This window comes from Nyctibius grandis, chromosome 5 (assembly GCF_013368605.1).
Source record: "Nyctibius grandis isolate bNycGra1 chromosome 5, bNycGra1.pri, whole genome shotgun sequence".
Taxonomy (NCBI): domain Eukaryota; kingdom Metazoa; phylum Chordata; class Aves; order Nyctibiiformes; family Nyctibiidae; genus Nyctibius; species Nyctibius grandis.
Window position 1 is genome coordinate 32,234,339 of NC_090662.1, and position 27,650 is coordinate 32,261,988.

The 27,650-nt window shown below is 38.7% G+C and overlaps 1 protein-coding gene across 2 annotated transcripts in view; it reads right to left on the bottom strand.

Annotated features, from left to right (window-relative positions):
* Positions 1-406: 406 nt before the first annotated feature.
* ZNF277 (zinc finger protein 277) overlaps positions 407-27,650 on the bottom strand; it is a 59,888-nt gene continuing 32,644 nt past the window's right edge. Inside the window, exons 5-13 of one of the 2 annotated variants that reach the window (XM_068401923.1) lie at positions 19,705-19,796; positions 18,194-18,304; positions 15,461-15,593; positions 8,385-8,452; positions 7,092-7,188; positions 6,540-6,582; positions 5,738-5,912; positions 4,596-4,692; positions 407-489 (exon numbers count right to left, since the gene is read on the bottom strand). In XM_068401923.1, the coding sequence (XP_068258024.1) occupies positions 481-489; positions 4,596-4,692; positions 5,738-5,912; positions 6,540-6,582; positions 7,092-7,188; positions 8,385-8,452; positions 15,461-15,593; positions 18,194-18,304; positions 19,705-19,796 (825 nt within the window). In that variant the 3' untranslated portion in view covers positions 407-480. Of the gene's footprint in view, positions 490-4,395; positions 4,693-5,737; positions 5,913-6,539; positions 6,583-7,091; positions 7,189-8,384; positions 8,453-15,460; positions 15,594-18,193; positions 18,305-19,704; positions 19,797-27,650 lie in introns of those variants that run through there. The other variant, XM_068401922.1, reaches the window with a different exon arrangement.

Sequence of the window (27,650 nt, forward strand, 5' to 3'; positions counted from 1 at the left end):
ATGGAAGCAGTAACTCATTCCAGGGTTACAAATAACTGTTCCATGTGACAGTTGTTATCTAATCAAGTTTGATGCCCCTGGCAGAGATAGATGAGCGTACAATTTGACCATAGACACTTCAGTTGTTCTGTTGTAAGTAAGGCCCAGAAAGCATCACGACTTAACAAAAACTCCTGGGGAAAACAAAGTAGTTTTCACCTTGCCCTGTAAAAAACAGCTTTTCTCCAGGGACCTCTGATTCTCCTTTGCCTCTGTATACATGCAAGTAAAATGCAAACAATGCAAGATCATTTAACACAGTAACAAGTCATAAGCAAAGCTGTGAAATGTGCTGCTGCTCAATGGCAGTGGATGGTAGATGTTGCCAGGAACTATGTCCAGTGTCTACTCTGGACTTGATTTTGAGCATGGAGACTGGTAACCTTGGAGGAAAGTGACTGGACTTCTGTTCACAGTTCAGTTTCTCGTGTCAGATTTAGATCAACCACTCTGTAAAATGAGAGAGAGAGAGAGAGAGAGAGAGATACTGTACCAAAGTAGCGATAACACTGGGAGATGACAATAGCAGACAGACTTTTCAGAGACTGACTTCAGCGTTTCGCACATCGGTTACCATTTAGCCAGCTGAGAGTGGCCACTGACAGCTCTCTCTCAGACGTCAGACAAATGTAATACAGAAACTGAAAACAGTAAGCATCTTAAATGAAAGTCAATGACCATTAACTCGTTAAGTCAGATTAAGTCTGCACAGAATTGTCAGAATAAATTGTGTGTGGAGAGCATCAAAGACACAATTAAGGTATTGGTAAAGGACAGGAGGAATTACTGGTCACCAGGACACAAGCCTTTTCCTCCTTTTACCCAGGTCCTAAACAAGGAGATAGCTTTAGATAAAGCAAAGTGAGTGTGTATAAGGAACCAAGATCTATGCTAAGAGGAAATATTACGGTAAGAAATGGGCATTGGACTTAAACTAGTGTAGCTTTTTTCATACCAATTAGCACCACTCATTCTCCTGATCTGACTCTCTCAAGAGCATTTGCTAGCCCCAACTCTCTCCTCTCTCCCTTCCATGACTTATGGCAACCCTATTTTTGTTGTAATGCTTCCAAAAATGCTCTTTTGTTAGAAGAACTTATTTGCTCATATAATAGCTGAGCCTATACACTTTATACAGCCATAACTGTGTCCCCTACTTGTGACAAAAAGATAACTTCAGTTTTAAAACAGACGCTGATGTTGGCTTTGCTTTAGACAGAGGACAAGAATGCCTTGGGAAAATTATGGCCATTATACAGACAAATACAGTATGTTCCAGCAAAATGTCAATTAGAAGCATCATTGTGCTAAATCAAGATGATAAATTTTTACTCTAGAAACTGTACCCAACTCTGTTCATATTTGAAGCAACAAGGTCAACATTAATCTGACTCCTCATGTTCCTTGTATTTTCAGTGAACAGTTAATAAACTTTGCTGGTAAATTTTTCCTAAGTATCTTTTCCTCTTTACTCAAAAAAGACAACCAATCCATGTTATTTATACAATTTCTCTCAAGATATGATCTTAATTCTACACTGATAAATTGCTATTTCAAATTTCTGTTAGAACCAGGAACAGCAGTCATTCCATACTGCTGATATTAACATTCTTGATTTCATTTTGTAGGGATTCGAGTGACTCAGCATCACATTCCTCATTATTAGGAAATGTTTTGCAATTTCACTTTATATCAATAAAATTTTATCTTTCCCTTAACGTGCTCTCCTGAGATGAGCTTGCCATAAAACACACTCGTGTGCTGCTGATTTAGCCACAGTTCTCTTGCTGATTTTTTTCCATTGCTCAAGACACTTATCATTAATGAAAACCCCATCAACTCTTACTCCCACCTCAGATAAGAATCTGACTGAAAAGCAAAGACTGGAATCAATTTCGAATTTAGGAAGAAAATAACTGCTTGGGAAGAAAATTACTTAAGACGGAAAAAAAATAATCAACAGCAACAGCCATTGCAATTATTGCATGAAATTAAGAAATCTACAAGTGCAAGTAGTACAGACTATAGCTTATTTAAGATGGTCAGATGTTCTAGTTCAAAAATATTGGGGTTGTTCCTCCTAAATTTTTGTACCAGTTTAATCAAAGCCAATGCAGACATATGACTACACCTGTCCCCTTCTTTTGTCTGTAGCCTCAGCACCCGCTGAACCACTTCTATCCCCTTTCCTCTTGACAGAGTCAGATATTGCTTCTGTCTCTGTTTCATGGTGCAGTTAAGTGGCTGATCTGTCTTCCTCAGTACCTTTTCAGCATCCTGTTTTTCTAACTTATCTCCAGAGCACCTCGGCCCGAGAGAAAATAAGAAAGGGGAAGCAAAGAGAGGTGCTAGTGGCTGATGGGTAATGCCAGGAGAAAGGAAGTTCAATGCAAATTAAAAGAAACTGATGCAAATATATTGCAGGGTGAATTAGGCTGGATATGGAAGCTTAGCAGAACACAGGTAAAGTTTTGAGCTTTAGCCTCTGTTCCCATGGACTGCTGTATAATTCTCAATCACTGTATAATGACAAACAACAACTCTTATTGACAGCAATCTATTTCAGGTAAAGAGGGCTGTGCAAAGGCAAAGCTATCGCTTTCAATCTTCCCAGGCAGGGAAGGGCACTGAGCCGAGACTCCCATACTTTGAACAAGTGCTCTAACACTGACCTAAAGAAGAAAAGAGAATGGGCTGCCAGTTCTGAAAGCAGTTATACGTATTACGGAAAGCCAAACCTGAACTCTGGAACTACTTAAGATTTGAGAGGAGAAAGAAAGGCAGGAATACCTAGTTTGGATCATCCTAGCAGGACCTAACAACCCCATGCAGCGCTACAGGCTGGGGGAAGAGTGGTTAGAAAGCAGCCCGGCGGAAAGAGACCTGGGGGTGCTGATTGACAGCCGGCTAAACATGAGCCAGCAGTGTGCCCAGGTGGCCAAGAAGGCCAATGGCAGCCTGGCCTCTATTAGGAATAGTGTAGCCAGCTGGTCTAGGGAAGTGATCGTCCCTCTCTAGTCGGCACTGGTGAGGCCGCACCTTGAGTACTGTGTCCAGTTCTGGGCCCCGCACTTCAAGAAAGATGTTGAGGTGTTGGAGCGAGTCCAGAGGAGGGCGACCAAGATGCTGAAGGGTCTGGAGGGTCTGACCTACGAGGAACGGCTGAGGGAGCTGGGGTTGTTTAGCCTGGAGAAGAGGAGGCTCCGAGGTGACCTTATTGCAGTCTACAACTACCTGAAGGGAGGTTGTAGTGAAGTGGGAGTCGGCCTCTTCTCCTGGGCAACTAGCAATAGGACAAGAGGACATAGCCTCAAGCTTCGCCAGGGGAGGTTCAGGTTGGACATTAGGAAGAATTTCTTTACAGAAAGGGTTATTAGACATTGGAATGGGCTGCCCAGGGAGGTGGTGGGGTCACCATCTCTGGATGTGTTTAAGAAAAGACTGGACATGGCACTTAGTGCCATGGTCTAGTTGACATGGTGGTGTCAGGGCAATGGTTGGACTCGATGATCCCTGAGGTCTCTTCCAACCTGGTTAATTCTGTGATTCTGTGACCTATGCTCTGAGCTGCTTTGCCCTATCAAGACTGAGATGCTTTCTGGACATGCTGAAGACCTTCTGTTACTTTGGGAACTTTAAAGTTTAATATTAAAGGAAATATGGCAACTTTAATGGACAAGTTGAGTTGAGATTTTGAGGATTTAATTTGGATTTATGTTTCTGCCATCCCCTACGTCATTTCTTTTGTATCTCAGTTCATGACCACACAAGAAGTCTACTTTAACTTCTTTGGATCTTTGATGCAACCAAGATTGCAATTGTTCCTATGTTTTTTTAGGCTTTGGATTGTCAGCTTTCCATGCAGTCAGATATCCATGGGCTTTACTGGTGTTTCTGAGCCAGTTTTCAGAACAGGCACCAAATATCTTATATATTGATGATGAATAATAGAGATATACAGATCTGTTTTCACTTTGAAGAAGGTCTAAGGTTAAAAATAGCAAAATTTGCTTTACGCAACAGACAAAGAATTAAATTCAGGCTCTCTTCCGTATGCTAAGAGCAATAACACACAGAAGATTCACTCATTGGCTCATATATCAAGACACATTGTCTCAATTATTCGTCCCTTTCACAAGAAGGCCTTAAAATAGAACTCCAATTCTGATGTATTCAGAAAAAAGAAAAAAAAAAGATGAAAAATCCTATTTGTAAATAACACTAAAAGTATTCGGACAGCCAAGCGGAAAATCCAGCATTTAATTTTAAAATAAAGCTAGAACTTAAAGGAAGATAAACAAAAAAGTTTACACTTAAATTTTATTTAGTATTCCCATTCATGCAATATTTGCCCAGTGATAACATTTATGAGTTAAACTGTATTCCAATATTAGTGAAAGAATGTATTTTTTTTTGTCTTTCAGAAGAAACACTTAAAGGTCAGCAACTATAATTCAAGGTCAAAATTTCTTCCAACTCTTGTTCTCTTCATAAAGGAGCTGGTTTAAAACACTGCTCTGTTTGAGAGCTTTTAGACTGGATATATCTTCACTTACAACAGGGATATCTTCACTTTGATCCCCAGTTATCAGATCTTCACTGTCTGACAGCGTACACAGGAGCGTATCATTTTCATAGGTAGGAAAATAATACCTGAAAGCAACAAGGCGTAATTACTAGCTAGTCACATATTGTGTTTGAAAGAGGTTGAGCATATTTTATGAGATTAGATTTTAAAAAAGGAAAAATGAGACTGTCTGGTTGTCTGGAATGATAGTAAACAGCACACCCAAAAAATCAACTGGCATGTACATCTTAGAAGAGTCACACAGAAGAGCTGGCAACGGACAAGTCCTTCCCCCTATTTCTTCACCTGTGTGTTGTCACAACTGAGGCCACAGATCCAGGTTTGTCTCACAAGAACTGCTGAACTGAGATGGTTGAGTTAAAACACTCCTCGTGCTTTACCGCCTATGGCATCATCCCCCAGGCCCATTCAGCCTACTTACAATCTGAATCAGTGTTATGTTACACTCTCTCTATTTGCTGTGGAGAAAACTAAGGGTAAACAACCAACTTGTTTTGATGCACAAAGGTAGGTAGACATTATGCGTGTATCTCATTAGACATGCAAAAGAAGTGGTTTAGTTTGGTTCTAGATCCATATGCCCAGAGCGTATCTTTACTAGCAATGAAATATGTGCCAGATACCCATCCCAGGCATGATCTGCATCTGTGTAGAGAGCTAACAGCTGGAAAAATCTCGTGCCTACAAGTGGGGCATTCGAGATGTCACTCGGGTGCACAGATTCAACGTTGACTCCACCAGGAGGGAAAGTGCTCTGAGTGCACCACGTATGCCTTTCACCATTCACTGCAAACTGCAAATACAGGCAAAAGGCAATTTTGCAACAAACTTCTCTAGCATACTAACAGGACAGTGCAGACACAATTTATGGGGATAGTACATCCTGGATGCAACTCGAAGAGCAGTATCACATGTTCATTTTAGCTTCAGACAGTACAGGGATTTATAATTCTGAATAGTTTTGAGACCACTTATTATTTTATCTGGGCCAGTAGAGCTGGGAAGATCAGGGCACTGTTGCACTGGCAAAAAACAGAAGTTTCAACTTACTATTTTACAGACATTATCAAGTAACAGCACAAATGATGGATGAAACATGTGTGCCCTTACTGTGGTTGATCCCATGTAGACCTGGCTGGAAGGAATGTAACGTGTTTGGTCTCTTCCATATGACTTATCAGTCCTCCTTTAGACTGAAATTTCTCCTGGCAGTTGTAACAACGACAATGATGGATTTCTCTTCTGATGAAGTTCACTAGCTTTACTTGCTGATAAAAGTTCAGACCTGGGAGAGATGGTAGCGAACAAGCACTTGAGGAACATTAGACTTAATTTACAAATGCTTTCTTGGATTAAGCATAAAGATTGGTAAGGGTTTACTGAAGACCAGCACTGCCTGAATGCTGTAACTTAGCAAATTAACTGAACAAATGCTTTTTCCCAGCTGCAGGGGAACTAGCCCCTCTTTTAATGTAAAAATTGCAAACACCTTGCTTCCTCTCAGTCTGCAGCAGAAAGCAAACGTTGGCCAAACACAGCTTAGAGCACAGCCGTCTAAGTTGCAAGCAAGTCTTAACAGGCATAACAACAACAACAGTAATAATACTAATTATTCCTCCAGGGCTCCGGCAGCCAGACCTGGGACTCATAGAATGGGTATCTGTAGAAGCTACTCTGCAAAAGAATCCAATGGTTTTAAAGAAAATAGCACACATCTTTGGCACTAACAACAGTTCCAGAAAAATAAAGTGTTCTTGGTGTTTTTTGTAAGCTGGCAGAAACAGTTTCCATAATGGAAAAGTTAAATGTCTGAACAAAAATCAAACTGATATGGTTGTTTTCCAGCATTCTTATGATGTGGTTTTCTCCACACTAGTGGCAAATGCTGACAATTACAGCATCTCTTACTCACCATGCTCTGACTTTATTTTAGGAAAGTCAAATCCATGTGATTTCTGGAAGAGGGAAAAAAAGAACAAAATATTTTATTTCCACTGCTTCTACTATTCCAAGTTAAAAACTGCTCAGCTTTTCATAGACTGACACAGACATATACAAATAGAAATGCAAACACTAATACATGAAACAACCCCCCAAAAGTTTTGTTTCATCAGAAACTTTCGTATTCTGTTAAACTGCAATGCTCCTGTTAAATAGTTTATTACAACTGAAACATAGACGCTAAACATCAAATGTCTTAAATCATCAAGTCATTATCATAGTAAAGATGCTACCTCTTTATTGTCTGTACCAGTCTGTACACTCACAAGTAATAGCTAGTCATACTCTCAATGTAAAACTTGACTCTACTGCATATTTTATAGAACAGATGCTGGAGATGCATGCAGTACTTTAGTTCTGTGCTAAAGAGGGCATTCTAATGCAGCAGCTGATTTGATCTTAACAAAGATGCTACAATTCTACTTTTTAATTCCAAAGAACCGATATTTAAAACCAGTCTTACCTGCATGTGGAGATACAGTTTTTCTGTGGTGTCCGCTTGTTGTTCACAGAACAGGCAAACTGCGCACACAGGATGCTCTTCCCAGCCAGACCAGTCTCTTATGATTAAGAGTCAAAAAAATTCATTTAATTGTAGAAAAGAAGGGAGGCATTTTGTGAAAGGGCACTTCAGATTCTGCGCTCACAGCACCAGAAATAAATCCAGAGAAACAGAATACTTTAAAGGGGTGGAAAAGACAGTGTGAATTTATAGCTGGATATATCATTAGAATCTGGTTTACAGTCAAAAAAATTTACAAATTCAAGAATAACTGAGCAGTTTCTGTTGGGTAATTCCTGTGCAGACAGGCAGTAAGTCCTACTTGAATTTGCCAGCACTAACAAACAGGATCTTAACTTCAGTTTCTATCCAGTTTGGCAAGTCATCAAATATTGCGTTCAGTGTTTATTTTTATAAGGTCTTTTAAAATTCTTTTATGCCTTTCTAATCTTTCAATACACCAGCCAAAGACATAATCATCAGGCAGAGTTCACTCTAAGTGTTATTTACTTACCAAATATTACTATTCCTGAAATAGACACTCAAGCTACGTTTATACATGCACACAGAGAATAAATACTTTACCGACACATCCATTTAGATCCACAACACTGCTGAGAGATCTAAGTATTATTGCAACCAGGTACAACCACATAAAATTAAGCTTAGGTCACAGGCAGAAACAGGAAGGCCAGAGGCCCTGATTCCCACAAATGACTTCCTGCTTATTCAGTTCTCTACAGCCAAGGAAGCCACCTCTGCAGTGATCTGAGGGCCTGGACCACAGATGACCACAGAGGAGAGGCAGATGTCACCCTCAGTCAGCACCACTGAGAAGTTTCCTTCAACATCCTGCTTTAATCTCTAGTTGTTACCTTTTTATCAGACTTCTTCATACAATTTTTTTCTCATGCTGACATTTTTGATGCTTACTCTTGATTTTTAAATTTGAACAAAACCATTCAACCGTTTTTTAGTACAAAAGTAAAAAATGTTTTGCCTATGTATCATTACAAACCCAAAAGGCTCTTGTTTGAGCTATATGCAAATGAAAAACAGGCTTGTGGTTGAAATATGACATTGACAGCCCTTGTTGTAGAGAAGTGTCTTTGATGAGAACAATTTGGAGTTGATTTGACTGGCTTAAATGAATTTTAACTGTGTACTAACTATGCATAGTATTAGTAGCCCTTAACTACTTTCAACAATAATTGTCTTGCAAGTCTTTATAATGGGCACATAAGTAACTCTTACTCTTCTAGGTTATCTAGTAATTCTCTGTCGTCCTCTGACTGCACTTCCTCCCAGGACTTTCCAAATTCCTAGGGAGAAAAAAGAAAAGAAAACACATTTCCTGATTCACACCACATTTTATATATCAATTGAATGAACATCTGGGAAGTCACAATCAATATCTTATTTTGGATCACTTTGGTATTTCGGTGAGTTAAAGGTAGTCATACATACTGCTTCAGTAATATTTTTTTAAAATAAGAATTCTTTTGTCTTTTAATGGGGCATTCCCCACCCTACATCTGGGAAGAAGATGACTTGGCACAGAGTTCTCAAGAAGAGCATCCAAGCTCTGTGTAAAACTAGAGTGATGCAACACTACCAAGATGTTCCCCAGATGGGTATGTTATCACTGTCTCGAATTTGCCATCACACTTGCTCAGTCTAATCTGCCTACCTTGCTCTTCATGCAACATATGCTGCTTAAACAATACAGCTATCACACCTGAGACTTTGGTTGGCCTATTTACACCAGTCAGCGCTCGTACCTTGTACAATGTTATGTCAGTAAAAACACATGGTGTAAATCTGTCTAGAGAGTGTTTGAGAAAGGCACTATGAGCCAGGGCATAGATCTCTGAGCTAGACTCCAGTTTCTCTTCCATTCTTTTCTCAGGCATGAACGTAAGCACATCTACTCATGGTGTTCTGTTCTTCCTTTTACTTTTTGTGTTGTTTATTTATAGCTTAAAGACCTTCAGCACAAAGTATATCACAATACATTTGTGCAGCATTCAGCACAATGGCAAGCACTCTCAGCATGACTGTGATATAAATAACAGGCAATAAAAAGCTGCTCTACTGAAATACCAGCAGTGATCTTTAGCTAGTGGTTTTCGTTCTTCTGATTCTTCCTGCCTTCAAAAATAAACCAGAGCAAACTAACCAGTAATCAAAATAGTATTTTTGAACTCATACTTTTGACAGCTGGGAAGGATTCACAGAGATGATAGTTGATGATCTTGTCTCCATTAAAAAAAGGCAGCTAATAAAAAGATCGTTCTTTCATTTATTTCATTCAAATATTCCTTCTGATAAATATATTTAATAACATCCTTAGTTACAAGTGTTATTATTGCCTTTATGGTTGTTTGGAAAAAGAAGGAAAAGATATCCATCATTTAACAATTTAATGAGAATTTTCAAAGCTGTTAGTGTCTATCAGGTAAATGATAAACAAATGTCTCCAGACAGCTCTAAACACAATGTCATCATATATCACAGAATGAAAATTCAGTAATTAATTCAGTGATGCTACACAGTAGTGGATAAACTCTCTGAGTTACAGGGGAGACTCATTAATGTCACCACAACTATGAGATAACATGAAGCCATTAACACCTCTCACCACATGTTCTCCCAGCTGCACACCAGTTTCCTATGGCTGCTAACGTTAACCCCTTAATGAGAGGATAGCGGCTCACAACCACTGCAAAATGAAGACGAATGCTCACAGTTTTTCCCCTTACCATCTTGAAGTATATGTGCACAAAAGAGTATGTTCAAAACAGCAGCCAATATTAAGCTTCACCTTTTAATTAAAGGTAAAAGAGGAAAACCATGCACAAGCTTTGTTATTGTTGCTGTTTCTTTATGGTGTTTCTGTGAAGGAGGCAGAGAAGGATCTTGTAAGAGGTCTCTGTTTCCCTCATCTATTTATATTCATAGGAGAAAAAAAAAAGGAAAAAGGAAAAAGCTAATCGTGTCTTGTATCGCTGGGAAACTGCACAGTGAGTGGATAACTAGGGACACTGTGATGAAAGTGCTGAGAGACTGAAGCTGAGCAATTGGGTGGGAAAGAGTTCTTCAAAACAATTTTTAAGCTCTTTCAGTTTTTTAAATTTTTCTTTTTTAAAAAACACTTTTTCAATTCTACAGCTTGATGGGCATCTGGGACCAAGAGTGCCTTTGTTAAGTATTCAACTTCCCTTGCTCTTTCATCCAAGATGCAAGAGCTCCCAGCAATCATCTCTAGAGACTCCCAAGAAATTCTTAACAAAACCAGAGGAAAAACTAGACTTGACATAACTAATAGTTCAAACCGTAGAAACTGCATAATTAAAAAACCTGCAGGCCTTGCTATATATCCAAGGAAAACCAACTTTTTAAAAAAAATACTTTTGGTGTACCTCACAGAGAGGAGGATCCTATAGAAAGTGAGAAGAGCATGCAAATGTGTGTGGTTTGATTTCCTCTTCCAAAATGAAGTCTAAATGCGCAGAGATTAATTGACTCACAATTTATCTTCTTAACTTGAGCACAGTTTTAAGGGTTCTTACAGGGACAAGGTCTGCGTGCTTCACTGAGGCAACATACCCCACCTTGAGAAGAAGTGCTGAGATGGGAGAAACTAGAAACAGCAGCTGGTATCTCAAGCAGTTTTCCCAAAAGAGCAGTTACTGAACCACATGCAAATGGAGTTCCAGGCCTGTGGAGCTTAGAAACTCCAAACAGATGCTGCTTTCTTCTGCAAATTTCCTCTCACCCTTCTTCTCATCTGCCTTACTGCAATTATCTGCATTGTTTTATATTGCTGCAGAACTTAGAGATGCTTTGTCACATAGAAGAGATGGTCTTACCCCAATATTAGTTAATAGACATTGGATGAATTTTAATGTGGTGTTCCCCTACTTGGGGGTTTTATTAAGTCTTGAACTATCACCAACTGATGAGGGTTTTCCTTTCCTATCTTACAAAATATACCCTGCTTAAATCAAAACAGGCTAAATATAAATAGTAACCCCCATAACAAAACAATCCCCCAGCCCCCAACAGATAATAATGATGATTTGGGACTTGGCAATAAGGAGAAAACATCTTTTTCTTTGAGGAAAGGTAAAGGCTTTATGAACTTGTTTATGCAACAAGTTTTCTAGTAAGCAACAGGTACCATTTTCAGCTGTTTAGCTTAGTCTTAAGTGCATTCATTATAGTAATGTTACATTGCAGATACGTGCCATTAGTCAATTTGAAAATAAACATCTGTGCTTACTACAAAGCTTATACTGAAAGTGCTGCTGGTAACGATCAAGTGAACACAGAAAGGCCCTGTGAGTCTGGACCTGCCTCTGTTCCCTGGGCTGGGAATAAGAGAGTTTTAATACTGTCTTCTGCCCTTTTATGGCCTCCAGCAGGCACCACAGGCTAAAAAGTTATCCCCTCCCTATTTTTACTTGACTCTGTGCAAGGTGAGTCATGGGGTCACAGGGTAGCACAGGCACAGAAACAAGAAAATTAGGTTGGAAGTTTTTGGAGAAAAGAAAAATAAGGTAACATATCTATGTATCTTGGATGCATTGTTGCTTAGTTCTTCACCCTCTACTATCAGTCGGTCTTTTTCCATTTATACTTCAAGCCTTTCCAAATAGGATTGGTATCATCTTCCATACTTATGCAATACTGACACAAAAGACCTCCAAATCCACTGGGGAAGTGACCCCACTGTCTTTCAAGTCATTTGCATAATTGCAAAACTCCCACTCTAATTTAATGTAACTATCTAATAATAAACTTTTGATACTTGATTATGAAAGAAATCTGTTATACGTGCACATGATAAAAAAAGCTTCGACTCCTACTAAAGATTATGTGTAATACTCTTACCTTAACACTAACCTGTGAGCAACAGAACATGTTAATAATATGGGGGTAGGCAAATCAAAGCAGCTTGTAGGTCAGGACAGAAATCATAAAGTCTCAGAATACCAAAATATTTACAAAGGAATTTGCACTTATATTACTCATTGCTATGCCAAACTGGAAATTTATGGGAGGGAATTACCAACAGATAGACATAAAACAAAACTTCTGTTATGAAAATAGATCCTCACAACTACACTAAAAACACAAGTGAAGCCAATGGAGGGAAAGGAAGAAGGCAGGCAATCCTACTGCTCTAAATGAAATCAATGGGAGCTCTATCATCAGCTTAAAAATACAAGTAAGAACTGGCCAGAAGATCATGAAGCCATTATGAGGATATCTGAACAAAAAAACCTTAAAACCCCTCAATACAAAAGTCACAAAATAAAGGAAATTGCCAGTTCCAGCTTAATAAGACTATTTTATGCAGTGCTTAGTGAAGATAATATGTAATGGAAAATTATTTAAAAGAGGACAATAATGTCTGTAAGACGGTTGTACTAAAGAACTATCCATTTAAAAGCTTAAGATCTAGTTGCTGATAGAAAAGCTTTATGGTGCACATCCTAAAAGTAAAGTGGATAGGACTGTGATAATATTGATGTTTATCATTAGAGATCTACTCAGTCTTATAGTGTCTTCATGATTAAAACAAACTTGATCAAACTGGCATATATAATGATCTTTGTTACATTCTCAAAATTCGAACTTTTCTGTGAAAACATACAAAAAATACCTAAATTGTACGCCTACATCTTTAGGTCAAGATGAATTCACTAGTAAATTTTGAAACAGTACATCTGTAATTTCAGATAAGATATCTAATCCATGTCTGTGTCTGTGAAATTGTGCAATTCCCCTGGACATTTAGAGCAATGCGAAGCACGTATCTTTCAAGACTCACTGAGAAGTCAGTAAAGCTTGATAGTACACATTAAAAAAAAATCCTCTAGTAAACTGTGAAGTGCTGGGGGAGGGGAAGCAAAATCACTACATCAAGTCATTACAGAAAGCAGACCTTGCATAACATTTAGCATTCACTAAATATAGATTCAGCTCGAAAAAAAAATCCTATCACATTAATATAATCTACTGTAGACTACATATGTGCAGGAGAGAATAATGTTATTTCTCCTTACATGTAGAGGCCAATCTACTGAACCTCCAGTAAACAAATTAAAGTTCCTCTCTTTAATCTTCTTCTCCTTTGTGCAAAGATAAAGGGTTTACCAAAGGCTATTTTGAAAGCAAACACCTTCTACCACGTAGGAACTATCCTAAAAGTTTCACGTTAATGAAAAATTTGATCTCATGCAACATTAGTGTGCAAACACATGTTTTATAGCGAACTATTTTGTAAGTGTTTAAGACAGAGTTTTTAGTCTGATTTTAATCCTTTCTTCCAAAAAAAACCTTTCTTCAAAAGAAGAAATGTCAGAAGTTTTGATATGGCTACAGTTTGAAGGATCAGAAAGACTGAGCAGAAACAGTCCACTGGGTAGAACATAGTGAAAGACAACTGAAAATGTGTGGAAAGAAAACATGGCTGTAGCAGAGCATATAGAGCCAGATGAAGAATTGTGATCATTTGAAGTATGCCCCAGAAGAAGCACTGGCAGCACACTAGTACAAACCTTGCACATGCAGGCCCCTCTGCCCAATTTTAAACATTTTGGTGGTTTGACATATCTTATTTCAATTATATTTACCATCCTCTGTCTCTAATAGCAAGGACCTGAAAAATACATCTCTAAGTGAAGCTGCTAAGTGATCAATAACTGAATTGGTTCAGGCTGGCATAAGAAGTTACTCTGCAAAGTCCTGCCCAGAATACCTGCAATAATTAAGAGGACCAAGGCTGTGACTTGAGCACTGTCCTGTGATTGCCCATACTGTTTAATAGTTTGCATGCTCCGTGGCCATGCCAGCAGCACTAACCAGACAATGCTTGGACACTGTTCAGGAAGCGTACAGATCATTCTCAGGAGACAGCATGGACAAGGCCACCGGTTTTAGAGCAACTGGAGAGAGTGGGAAAAGAGGTTAGATATACGAATATTAGTCTTGCTGTTATATTTACTTTGGCATATTCTGGTTATTAACATGACACTGCCACTGTGTCTGCACTGATGTTACAACCTCCTGCACGTCTCTCAAATTTCTGAAGGAGTATCACATGGTTCTCTGTGCTTCTGGGCAGTCACCTAGCTCAATTTCCTGGTCAAAGCTGGGACAGATTCAAATCTGAACAATGAATGCAAATTAGAGACAGACGGTAATTTAAAGAGGATGCCAAGTTCTGAAAACATAAGGTTACCTGCAGGACTACCACAGAAGAATGGGACTATTAAAATGACTTAAAACAATTACAATATTAAATTCAAGTCTGTTAACTTGCAAGGAAGGAGTGAATGCTCAGTTCTGTTGAGAAGCTGAGAACGTGTACCCAGCAGAACTTCACAACTTTTTCCTCACTGTACAGCAAGTATAGGTCAGTTTTTAAAGCAGTGGTATTTGAATATCTAGAAAAGAAAATACAGGCCTCAGATCATTGATCTTTGGGAGGAAAGTATACAAGATCACAGAAGAAATTCAATCCATCTTGGGCAGAAGGGACTTGGCAGAGCATTAAACATACAACTTTTTTGTTCTTAGTACTAGAGTAAAACCTGGGGAGAGAAATTAAAGGGAAAGAGTAGGTAAAACAGTCAAGGATGCGTATTTCTAACCTGGATATTAACACATGTAGAAGGCACAAAGACTAGTTCAGGTGAAATATAGTTATTCCTGGCACAGAATGTAGGAGCTTTTGAAGCAGCTCCTATATTCATGAGCTGAAGACAGCAAGTGAAAATCTGTTACATACACATGCATACACACTCTCAAAGGTCTGAGATAAAAAATACTAATACCTAGCAACATAGACCTACCTGGAGGCTAAAAATGAACACTTACTTTTTGTTTCATCTATGTATCTTTCATTTTCCTCCTCTTTGCATTTAACTTACACTCTAAGAGCACTTCCAGCTTAAGGTTTGTGGAAAACAAGCTCAAAGCCAATAGCATTCAAGTTAGACCTCCATTTACTTCATTACTCTATCTCATTTTCCCTTCTGGTTATTAAAGCAGAGACTGAGCACTAATGACATGATAATTCGCATCTCTTCAAGCTGCATTCTTGCATCTCTCAAAATCAATTCTCAACAACAAATGTTTACTATTCCTTAGTTTAACAATTATCCAGAATATCAAACCATAAATGAGCATATTTCTTAAGAGTCCTTCACTTGATTTTTGACCTTCATACTAATTGCTGGTTTGGAATTACTCACTTTTAACAAGATATTGTCTGTATCTCTTTAGTCAATTTACTAATTATTCATGGAACCACTTACCAAGTAATTAATGATATAAAATTTGTCATATTCTTTGTTTTTGGCATTGATTCTGCGATGCTGCTTCTTTCTCATGTGATCTTTAAGTGTGTTTTTGTCTCTGAAGACTTTTTCACAGTATAAACACTGCAAACTAAGATAAAATGGTAAATAGGTCAACATGTTAAAACAAAAATATTACAAGATAATATCCTTAAATTAGCTGGAGATATATACAGTAAGATTAATCCTAAACATGTGAGAGCAAGCTAAATGAAAAAAAAAAGAAAGTTAATATGAAAAAAAAAGTACAAGATAATCTTAGATCACAGTAGAGTCAAACACAGAGATGACAAAAATGACATAAAATGAAAATATAGATAACAAAAAAGTTTACTGTTTGCCCCACATGCAAAGTGGGAGAAAAGTCTGATTACCCAAAATTGTCCTACCAAGGGCATGGGAGGGCCACTGATTGGTCAATATGTGAACTCTTAACTTACCATGCACTTATACTGGCATCCCATCCAGCAGTAACTATTTCTTTGTAATTTAGAGTGAAAAAAACCAAACTCTGAATGTGCTACATGTCTTTAAAGACAATTTAAGTTAAGTAAACAGAAAGTTTTATACTTCTAGCTCAACAGGGAGGTTAAATGAAAGTTTGACAGAGTAATCAATGGGTTTTGAAATCCTGAGATATCAAATTTAGTAAGTAAATTAATACACATACACACACGTATATATATAATAATTAATGTATACGTATATATATACATATATGTACATACATATATGGACATGCATATATACACATATATAGGCATGAATTATTATATACAGACACATTACTTGAGAAGGTGAAAACATTCATTAACAAATGAGAATTTTACCACAGTATGTCTTCCAGAGCAATTCAAACAAAACAGAAGTATACTCGCTGTCTTAAATTCTCTATTACAAGCACTATAAAATAATTGTTCTCTCCCCTGTAGTATCAACTGACATCTGAAAGTTGGAGCCTATAAAGCACTAAGTCAAGTCTCTTGACTCAGACAGTGGACTATGAGGACAGTAATCTGCATTTCAGCCTCAATGGGTGATTCTCCCTGAAACAGATGATCATCATTTTTTTCTGGCAGAGATGTAGCAGAACCCTGAGCTTACAGGAACATCCTTGTTTAATGGATGCAGGTCTTGAGCCTCTAGTTAGCCAAGGTGCTAAAACATTTTTCTTATAAGTGATGGCTTACATATCCTAGCAAGATGGAGACAGTTTCTTGGGCTGTTTGAAAAATTATCTCTGCAGGGAGATGGGGAAAACCCCTAGAAAATAATTTCTCATGAAATAAAAACTTTGTAACTGTGGTATTATGTCTTTGTATTGGAGATGCTGGCTAGCAGGGAAAAACAAAAGCACTTTAAGACACAAACCCCACTGATATTAAAAAAATGCGGTGGCTTTGAATTAAAATGATCACCTTTTTTTTTTTTCCTTTACTCACAGATGAAAGGATGCTTGATTGTACAGTCAGAAGGAATTTTAACAGGGTCTAGGTCAGGCCTTTCTGTGATTTCCCCAGGGTTTAAGATATAGATGTTGACGAAGAAAATTATTTTCTTACTCAAGCATTTGCTCCCACAAAAGCCATTAATATTGTGCCTAGAAGGTCTATACCTACACCCTGAAAACCCTCATACTCCTTCAGCAAAGGTGCATCCAGATTCCCCTCAGCTCTAGTGTGTGGAGCAGCAATTCAGGATTCTCAGTATCTTTTTGTATCCCAAGAACTGTTGTAACATTTAGGCTTACTGTTAAAGAAGTTCTGAGTTCTCCTTGTGCTTGCAGCCTCAAAATCTAAATATTGCCTTGTTGGTGAATCATAGGTCCGAAAGCAGAATACGTCTATGGATTTTAGTATCTGCTTTGCTCCACCTGCTAACAGCAAAGTGTTTGGTCTACTTGTGAAAGGCATTCCCAGGAAGAGTATGCAATGCTTTTGCTCAGCATATACAAGGTAGTCATGCTATTTGCCTGAAACAAGAGTTTTCTCCACTTAATAATATTTTCAGGTACTATTCTGCTAGCATAGCTATTAAGTCTATTCTCAGCAGTAGGAGGAATGGCCTTTCACTACTTTGGAAGCAATTTCAGCATGTGTATTAACTACAGAGAGGACTGGCTTTGAGAAGCCTCCATCTAAAATTCCCCTTTTAACTTCTTCAGCCATCTCAGGTTTACATGTTTCTAAGGCAGCATATACGTTGGCTTTCCCCTTCTGCTCTGGGATGTACTCTTGTAAGCCATAGAGAAGGGAGAGACCAAACATCCCACGTTATCAATACATAGAGAGGCAACTGAAGATTGGCATAAGAACTCTGTATTCAGTGATTAAAGAGATGTTTAGCAAAAAGATTGTTACGATGAAAAAGAAGAACAATAACTCTAAAACTTACGAGAAAAAGGGATGTGCTACTACTGATGTCAGTTGAAACTGTGCAATGCATAACAACTGAAGCACTGCATTTGACTCAATTTTTCCAGCAAACACATACTACAAATTGTTACGAATTAGCTTTCAGTAAGTCAACAAAAAGCCTTTTAAGAGCACTCATAATAAACTTACATTCTCTCTTTGTTTCTTCTTAACTAACCATGAATGTTGAATTAATTTTAACCCAACTTATTTCCAAGGTTAAAAGAAATATGGCCTAAGTCCATTAAAAAAAAAAAGCAAACAAAAAACTACTCACTTGTCAAGCTTCTCCTGTAATACAGCCAAAAACTCATAGCAATTCACAATGTTATCTGGCAGCCCAATGTTAAAAGCATGCTCTCTTGCCATATGATTGAGAAGGACAGATCTACAAAAGACATTCAAAAAGAACGTTACATATTTTTGAGTACATATGAGAATTATTCAATTAGTGACTCAAAATACACCAATTGCTCTAAAAATGCATAAAAGCCAGCACTAAATAAACAATAGTGTTGCTGCCACTGCTAGAAAAAAAGAATGCAACTTTATTGAAATAGGAAGTTTTCAATTTCAGCTCTGCTGAACATTCCGTAACACTTCAACTGCTTAATCCACATGCATGAAATACAATCCTTTAAATGAAAATTACAATATAGTTTATTTTGACCCTCACTGTTAGCAAGGCTCATTTATTAATTTACATAAGCTAATCACATGTTTCAAACAACCGTCTTGAGAAACATTCTAAAAAGCCATTTGCCAGTCTTCTCTATGCTGGTTAACAAAGCAGAAATTCTTGGGTGTGATATGCTTTTATCAATATTGCTTCACACAGCATTAGCAACACAAACAGCACTCAAAAACACGCATGAACAAACCTAATGGATGTTTAAGTAAGTTATTTTTATAATAGAGGTATGCTGGTTAATTCCTTAGGTGCCTAACATCTCTATATACCTCAACTTCTGCATTTGGGGAATAAAGAAACATTCAAGTGTTAACACTACTGAGCCTTGCTTTTACCATAGTCCAGGCACGATTTTCAAATCACACGTTCTGTGAGACCCAAGAATAATCAGGGGATGAAGTTCTTGGGGGCTGAATGATGTGAACTTCATTACACCAGGCAGTGAAGAGAATAGGACACTCACTCAACATTGGGATGACCTGCAGGGACATGACCCCAGGTTCTTCTACCTTTCCAGAGCAGCAGAACTACCCATACAAACAGACACTCAGTGATAAGACTCAGTCTCTCCAGCTGAAATGGATATACTGTGTAATTTTCAATGGAGCAAGCATTTGAATGCCCCTCCTGCTCACACTTGACTGATGCTGCAAAGCACTCCATTCTCACTCTAATTTTCCTCCCCTCTTTCTCATTCAATCTTCAAACTGACACTAGTTTGGTGAGGTTTAAACAGGAAAATATGTAACTGGATGGAAATAACTTTTTAACAGCCATACTGGCTTAAACAGCTCTCCTTGCCACTAAAACAATGGCCGCAAAACTGTCTCTCTTTAAAATGGTTCAGCTCCCAACTCCAGGTTACTGTGCAGTATAAAAAGTTGTACTGAAATAAATAAAGGATTGAGAAGTGGGAGGGGGTCTATTTAAAATGGCACTGCAGCTGAAACAAATACTTAAACTATACCTTAAAATGAATTCTATCTTCCGAGTCCTACTATTGGTCACTAACTGGTTCAATGACATTAAAACAATAAACAAATACGCTGAGCAGATATGAAACAATAAACCTAAAGCAAACAAGTCAATAAACAAACCTATTTCCTGTGAATTCTTGATCACAGAACATACACATACTATGAAAACTTGTGTCGTATCTCTCTCGCTGTTGCTGTTCTAGAATTTCTCTCTATGAAAAGAAATAGATACAGTTATTCAGATAAAAAATAACAAAGATTACATCACAGAAGCTTATTATACCTCTTTATCCTTACTGGTAACAATCAACATACAAAATTAAAATATGCTGCTGACACAAAACAGAAGTTAGTATTTTTTGAGGGTGGGTTCTCACAAAAATAACAAGTTTTTTCAAAGGCAGTATGTGCTCCAGTCAAGTTCCATTAAAATTCTCCTAGTATTATACAAGGTGCATGGAAAGAAATACAATCCACAGTGAGATTTTATGCAGCTATTTAAATAATTCTGTATGTAACACATCAGTTTATTGTTTCTACTTGGGTTCAGATTTACCTCTGGTATCAGTGAGCAAGTTTATGGGTAATCACATAACGCCCAGTGGAATGATAAACTCAATTTTACATGTCTAATTACAAGCAATCTAGAAGATTTTTTCATAATACGGGACTGATGACAAGAGCCCTGACAGTTTCTGCAAGGAGCTATGGCACATAAGAAACTCATGGAAAAGGAGAAGCTGATTGCCTTTACGACTGGTCCTGTTTAATTTAGAGCAACAGATTAGGCTAGACACTTTACAACACTTGATCACAATTTTCCTAACAACAACAAAATCATGCAGCAGGCGATTTTCTCTGATGCTGTAATAGCAGCAGTGTAGTTATACTGTGGAGTTACTACACACTTCATATGGAAAGGCCATAATCATCTGGGACATGGGAGAATTGGTGTTTGGATTAAAACTTAGCATATTTTCCACCTGGCAGTACACTACCCCGTACTTGTGTTTTAAGTACTGATAACTGGCAAAGGATTTATTTTCTGTGCGATGCAGAGGTGCTGCTGTCTGCTTTCTGACATTCTGGATCCTGACTGAATTTCTTAGGGGATTTTCTCAATCTCTTTATCTCCTTAGAGCCTGCAACAGTGGACCTTTGTGTTTCTCACCTACCTCTTTAGTGCCTCTTTTCTGTGGATTAAGGCCCAAATTTGTCCATAGTCTACATTGAAATTCACACTCAGCTATGCCTGTTGGATAAGCTCCATAGAAGGCAGAAAAGAAAGAAAAAGAAAAGAAAGGAAAGGAAAAAAAAAACCAAAAAGAATAAAGACAGGAAAGGAAAAAAAAAACCCCAAAGCCCAAAAAGAAATAAGAGGAAGGTTTGAGTTATTGTCATAACAGGCCCAAATGTGTCCTGCAGCATGGACGGGCTGGTGCGGGCCGACCGCACCACATCCCGTTGCCCACTGAGAGATGTCAGGAGGCTGATACTGGGCAAATAAATGTGCTACTGTTTTTTTTCTGCAAGACAAGCATGCTGTCTCCAGCGAGGGGCAGTGGGATGACAAGGGTGCCTGCCGGAGAGTGCACGAGCGTGCCACGCCTGCATTACCTTTGGCCGAGGGCCGGCGGCTGCTGTGGGGCACGAGTGCACCCTGCCTCAGCCCGTTCCAGGGCCCATACTCACCCACATGATTTGGGAGCTGCAGCTGCTGCACATCAGCTAAGAGTCTGCTACCCTGAAAATGCAGATCCTGGGGCTTTTTTGGGTTTTTTTGTACTACAAGGTGTACATTTTATGTTGGAGTCATGTTTAGCAGCGCTTACTTAAATTTCAGGCCATATCCCCTCACGTCCTGCTGCGTTATGCAAAACGTCAACTAACAGAAATATAAATTCCTGTTTTTCAGGGCTGACTCCTGAAAGAGATAAACGGAGCATAACACATCTTGTGAGAGCCCTTCAGCAGAGGCGCAATTAAGTAAGGGTATCTGTCTGCTCCGCAGAGGCAGTGAACATCCCACAGCACGTCAGTAGGAACCAGGGCTCCCTCTGTACTCGTAGCTGTCACCTCTCTCCGCTCGGCAGCACGTCTGACACGGTTTGGCTAACCTTGAATTTGAAGGCGTCTGCACATAGTTTATATACTTTGTAAAACACACTAGAAACAATCTAAAAGGAAGATATTCTTTACTGTGAGGGTGGTGAGACACTGGAACAGGTTGCCCAAAGAGGTTGTGGCTGCCCCCTCCCAGCAGTGTTTAAGGCCAGGTTGGATGAGGCTTTGAGCAACCTGGTCTAGAGGAAAGGTGTCCCTGCCTGTGGCAAGGGAGTTGGAACTAGATGATCTTTAAGGTCCCTTCCAACCCAAACCATTCTATGATTCTATGAAATCAAAAGATACCACATACAATTCAAACATTAAGATAGCAAGTGTTTAAATACCCCCACTCTCCCATTAACGTTACTCCAACATAGCTTCCTAATTGTACTCTACTAGGAGGGAAAAAAAATGTTCTGCAATATTTGGCTGTTTAACTCCAGATTCCCACCTCATACGAATTGCTTATTGGAGCCCTGGTGAGCTGGTACTCCCAGTTATGCGTGAGGGGGAAGGAGAAGTGTACTGTATCCTCCAGGCAGCTGGGAAGCTTCGCCTAACCCAGCATCGTTGCTTTATCAATTTACTCAACAGAGTTTAAAAAGTATTTTCCACGGTAGACACTCCTTTTATCAAATGTTGGCATCATTCACTGCTAGAGGCAACTTTCTGAGCCAGCAAGCAAATCTGGTACTTGTACAGGTGAGGAATTAAAAGTACTGGTTAAAGTCAAGTGCAGCAAAAAGCAAGAGGTCTGCCTCTTCTTCCCTACAGACACTCCCCAAACACCCTTCTACCTCCACTCCATTGCTGGGGCTCTGAAGGTAGAATAGCAATTACAATAACTTGTATTAAACTGTTGAGATTTTTCTGAGTGGAGACTTCCAGCTGGTAATGAAAATCAAGTTTAAACTGAAGTTATGAGGTAGGAAATGAATAATTTACTTTAGTACCTGCACCAGTTTCCAGCCCCTTTGAATTGTTGCAGCTGTTAGCACTAACTCATGGTTGATACCAAGACAAAAAAACCCAAAAACATTCCAGCCATGAATATTAAGAAAAGACTGGACATGGCACTTAGTTCCATGGTCTAGTTGACAGGGTGGTGTCAGGGCAACGGTTGGACTCGATGATCCCTGAGGTCTCTTCCAACCTGGTTGATTCTGTGATTCTGTCATTCTGTGATTTTCCAGAACTTTTTTATGATACTGTGTCATATCGAACTGTCAGAGAACGAGGTGCAAAGTCCCTTGGGGAAAATCAAAGAGATCAAAAAACACACATACTTTAGTTATCTTTTTCCATAATGAATAAAATAATTGAGCACAGTCAGAAAAGGTAAACACTATAAAAGTAAGTGACACAAATGCCATAGCTTGATTCCAGGCAATTAGTTTACAATTTTGATAGAGTTTGTCGAGTAATTCCTGACCCCCATCTCTTTTTATCTTTTGTGAGAAGTTCTGTCAGCTATTTGTCCTCCAATCTTTCTGCCATTATCTACAATTTGCTAAAAAAAAAGAATAATAATAAAAAATCCATTACTGTACTGAAGACTGTCAAACTAGTTGTGAAACAACCATTGACAGAACAGATATCTCCACTGATACAAAGTAGAACTTAAATTACAGAGGCTTTTAGTCTAAACTCTGTTCCCACAAGCCACATGAAGCTTAAGAGATCAACCAGGCACTGTCAAAAATAAGTACTGCTAGATGATAAGTTCTTGGAAGCACATATTTAGACAGAGCCTAGCTCAAATAAGCAGTAGATATGACTGCAGCAGTTAGCAGCCTCCTGTGGAATAGCTTTAGGAAAATTCTATAGGACATAAGTGGCAAATGGAAGCTGAATATTACTGATCATACTTACATGCAATAAAAATGTAGTTGCTTTGCAGGAATACTTAATGTATTCCATAAAACCAAATTCAGTTTTAATCCAATTCCCCTTTTTTCTGCATGGAAAAAAAACACTTCTACAACTCTTAGTCGTACACTTTCTACTATACTATAAAAAAATCCAGCCAAAGTACAAAACACTACCTATTCTGTGTTTTAACTAATAAAACAAAAAAACATGGTAAGGATGTGAAAGTGTTTATACCAGGATATTCACCTTTATACCAGCATACTAAACTGCTAATACAAAAGAAATTTGACCATTTGCATGACAGTTTGTAATTTGGAATCTAGGAAAATGCCCTGCACATTCATGATGCTCAGTTTGAGGTTGTAAGGAGTTCAGACTTTCTCTTAGGAGGTTTTAATTTAAAATGTGCCTGAAAAAAAAGGTGCCTATTCCTCTCCTAGGAAGCAATATTTTGGAAGAAATTACCTGTTTTTTTTTTTTCCAGAAGCGCTTAAGCACTATGCATCAGCAAGAATTCACACTGATAATCAGTAAAAGATGAAAAATGCATACTTGCAGCTAGTAAGCCCTCTTCCCTAAACTATTACTTTGTCTCTGGTCTATAGTTCAAGAGACATTCAAGACATACAAAATGCATTCAGAAGGTAAGGCTAAAAACTAACTCCATTGAATGCCAAAAACTATGGACTCAGGACAGTTGACTTTATGGGACATTAGACTTTTCTGATACTGCAAGTCCTGTCACCCTTCCCTCCAACACCACTGTATCCCAGGTGCTAAATTATCTTTCTTTATTGCTCTCAGACCACTGCTTTTTTTTTTAAATCATAAACTCCTTTACTAACAAGGCCTTCATAAATAATTTACATAGCTATTTAAATGAATGGCTTGGATGACTGATGTAGAACAACCGTTCACAACCACTACTCAGCACAAGTCTTGCTGCTTTTGATTCGAACCTGAAGAAAGAATTGGTGGTTAAAAGTTTGTCTGTTTTTTCCAACTACATCAGTTGGTCCAACAAAAATATATTACTTCTCTCTCCAAAACCTGTCTCTTCATAATCACAGCACTTCTGATACATAAGAAATTAAGGCAGAAAGTACTTCTCTAGCTCCAAGATAGAGGCAGATCACACTATGCAGTTTAGGACAAGATCATGCAGTGAGTTTGACTGCAGTGAGACCTGAATTTATCATTCCCCAGTCCATGATCCCATTTGTGCAGTGGAGGATGGATTCTGCAGTTCAGTCTGTAAAACAGAGCTAACAGCAGTAGGCATCTTCTTTTTTAAGATGTTCAGGACCAAAAAAAAAAAAAAATTACTGCCATAAGCCCTGATAAGGCAAAGTCCAAAGTCTCTATTCCAAAGACTTAAGCATACAAGTAGTCTCAACTTCAAGTATTTCAGTACTGGCCTGGATTGGGGCAAGAGCATATTGTAGTTTGGGGTTCTTGTGGCATCTGCCTTGCTAGTTCTGGTCCTTCACTCTCATCCTATCTAGGCAAGAGACTAGAAAGACAGTATGTTATACAAGGGATCACTTAAGAGAAGTTCCAATGAAAGCTTTTTATAAATGGTGCTATATCCTCTGGGGAGGTAGTGTGCTTAAAGATGTTCCTCTGAAGAGGAAACTTCACAGCTGTTACAGTGTGAAAGACTCAAACATCTGAGCACTGAGTCACACTGTTGCGAAGAGTGCACGATCACAGGCCACATTCCTTCTGTTACGATAACGGACTCATTAATGCTACTGATATCAGAGTGTCTGCCTGGGAAATAAAGTACTACGAGACATAGCAATGTGGGTGTGAATTTGGATTTAAATAACGTAAGATAGAGACTTCACAATAAGAATACATATTTTATCAAGCTCTCCTAGGTGATCTCTCAAACACACAGTGTGTATCTTTAGTTGTAGTTTCTTCCAATTTAAATAAGAGTCACATTTCCCTGCTGAGTGCTGTCACGGTTTAAAGCTGGGCTGGCTATTAACCAGGTGGCAGATGCTCTCTGTTAACCCTCTCCCCCCCCCAAGGGAAAGGGAAAAGGGAGAGAGACTAATGGGTTGGAAAGTTAAAACAGTTTTAATAAACTATAATAATGAAAAAGAATATAATAACAATAATAATAGAAATAACCAAATATATACAAATATGTACAAAACCAAGATCAAGAGCTTGGAAATCCTCCTCAGGCAGAGTTGCTCCCCCCAGCACAGGCAGAGGGGAAAATGCAGTAGCTCCCCTGCCATCACACCTGCAGGCTTTTAACTGGAGATTTGGCAAAGCTGGTACCAATCAGTGGGAGACAGGAGGGCTCCTCCCTCCTGGGCCTCACCTCCAGGAGGCAGTGGGTTAGTGATAAATAGGAAAGTGAGAATGACATGTATGGGATGGAATACCTTGTTGGTCAATTCTGGGCCAGCTGCCCTGTCTGCTCCTCCCTGCAGGTGCGACCCCCCTTCAGCTCTTCACTCGTAAGCAGTGAGGAATTTAGCAGTGACCTTGGTTTCTCTAAGACTAATTGGCCTGGTTTGGGGCAAACCAGGACAGTGCTCACAGAAACTAGCTATTGCTGTAGGCAAATGAAATACGTGAAACGGATTGTGGTTTAAAACAAAACAAAATAAAACAAAAAAAACATGCTAACAGATCACAAGAAAAAGCTGCTTATACACTTTGCTGGCAATAAAACAAACCAGAACAGTACACTGAGACAAAGACCAGGATTGGTGACACTTGAGATGCAATACAGTCTCTAAAAACCTGCCAAGCGCATTATTTATTTGACAATTATATACACCATTAGGATAAACTGCTCTTCCTAGAGTAAGAAAATTACATTTGGTTTTGTGTCTACAGTTTCCTCAAAGATTGGCTGATAAGCTTTAGATTGTGCTTGTAGCTGCTAAATAGAAAAAATATTTATAAAAAATCATGGTATCAGAAACTTTATGTCTCTGTAAAGACCTGCAATCTTATCTGTGTATCAGTAGCTTGTCTCCTAACTTCTATATTCAGCTTCTCTCCTTACTGATCACTGTGTTGAGTTCTCCCACTTCAAACAGTACTCTCTTGCCTCTTGACTACAGAAGAAAAACCAACTTCCAATTCTGTAATCATTATTATGTCCTCGCCAGTGTTACCTCATGAAGAGTGCCTTTAGTATTATCAGAGATGTATGCTGGGGAAGCCCTTCAGGAAACGGCTTAGCTGTAAGGTGCATGGAAATACAACTAATTTGTCAGGATAGGACATCCAGTCTGGAGAACACTCAACACCTTTGAAGCCAGCTGTCACACCATCCAATGTACATGTGTTTACTGATTACTCTGTGCACTTTTGCCTCTCATTAGGTGAATGTGAAAATTCATATATAGTTCAGGAACGTCATAAACAAGAGCTGGCTAGACAGACAGATAGGCATGTCAAAGACTAGTCACTAAGGAATGAAGGATGATGGCATGAGAGACCCACTTTTGGGACAGAGAAGAGAGGAAAGCAATGGGGCAATGACCTACTGTCATCCAAGAGACGTTGCCTATCTGAAGATGAAACTGAGAGTACTCCACTTCATCTGGTACAGGCTGATCACCCAACTGGGTATTCCTGACTTTTTACTAGATACTTAGATAAGATGTTACCACAAAACGCTTTGAACAAGAATGAAGTAGGAAAAGGAATGGGTAGCATCTTCCTGAATCTTTTTGGTTGAGTTCAAGGCACGGGCATAGATCCATATGTTCTGGAGAGGAATATATAGCTATGGAAACAGTTGCAAAACAGGGAGCATTTAAGAATATCATCCTATGCCTGGGGAAACAAAGGCTACCAATAAGCCCCCTGACAAAGAAAAGAAAGAGTACCTTAGGACATCAGCTTGTCAACTAAGTGAGGAGACTTTAAACTAGGTTTGAAAGGGCAGCAACAAAAAACCCAGAGAGAAATAAGAGTTGTGACCGACTGGAAAAACAGGAAGTTGAGAAGAAAATGGTGGTGGTGGTGGTGAAAGGATGTAAAAAAGGAAAACAAGCTGGACAATCTGCTGAACCACAGATCCTAGGCAGACTGAATGAGTACAAAGA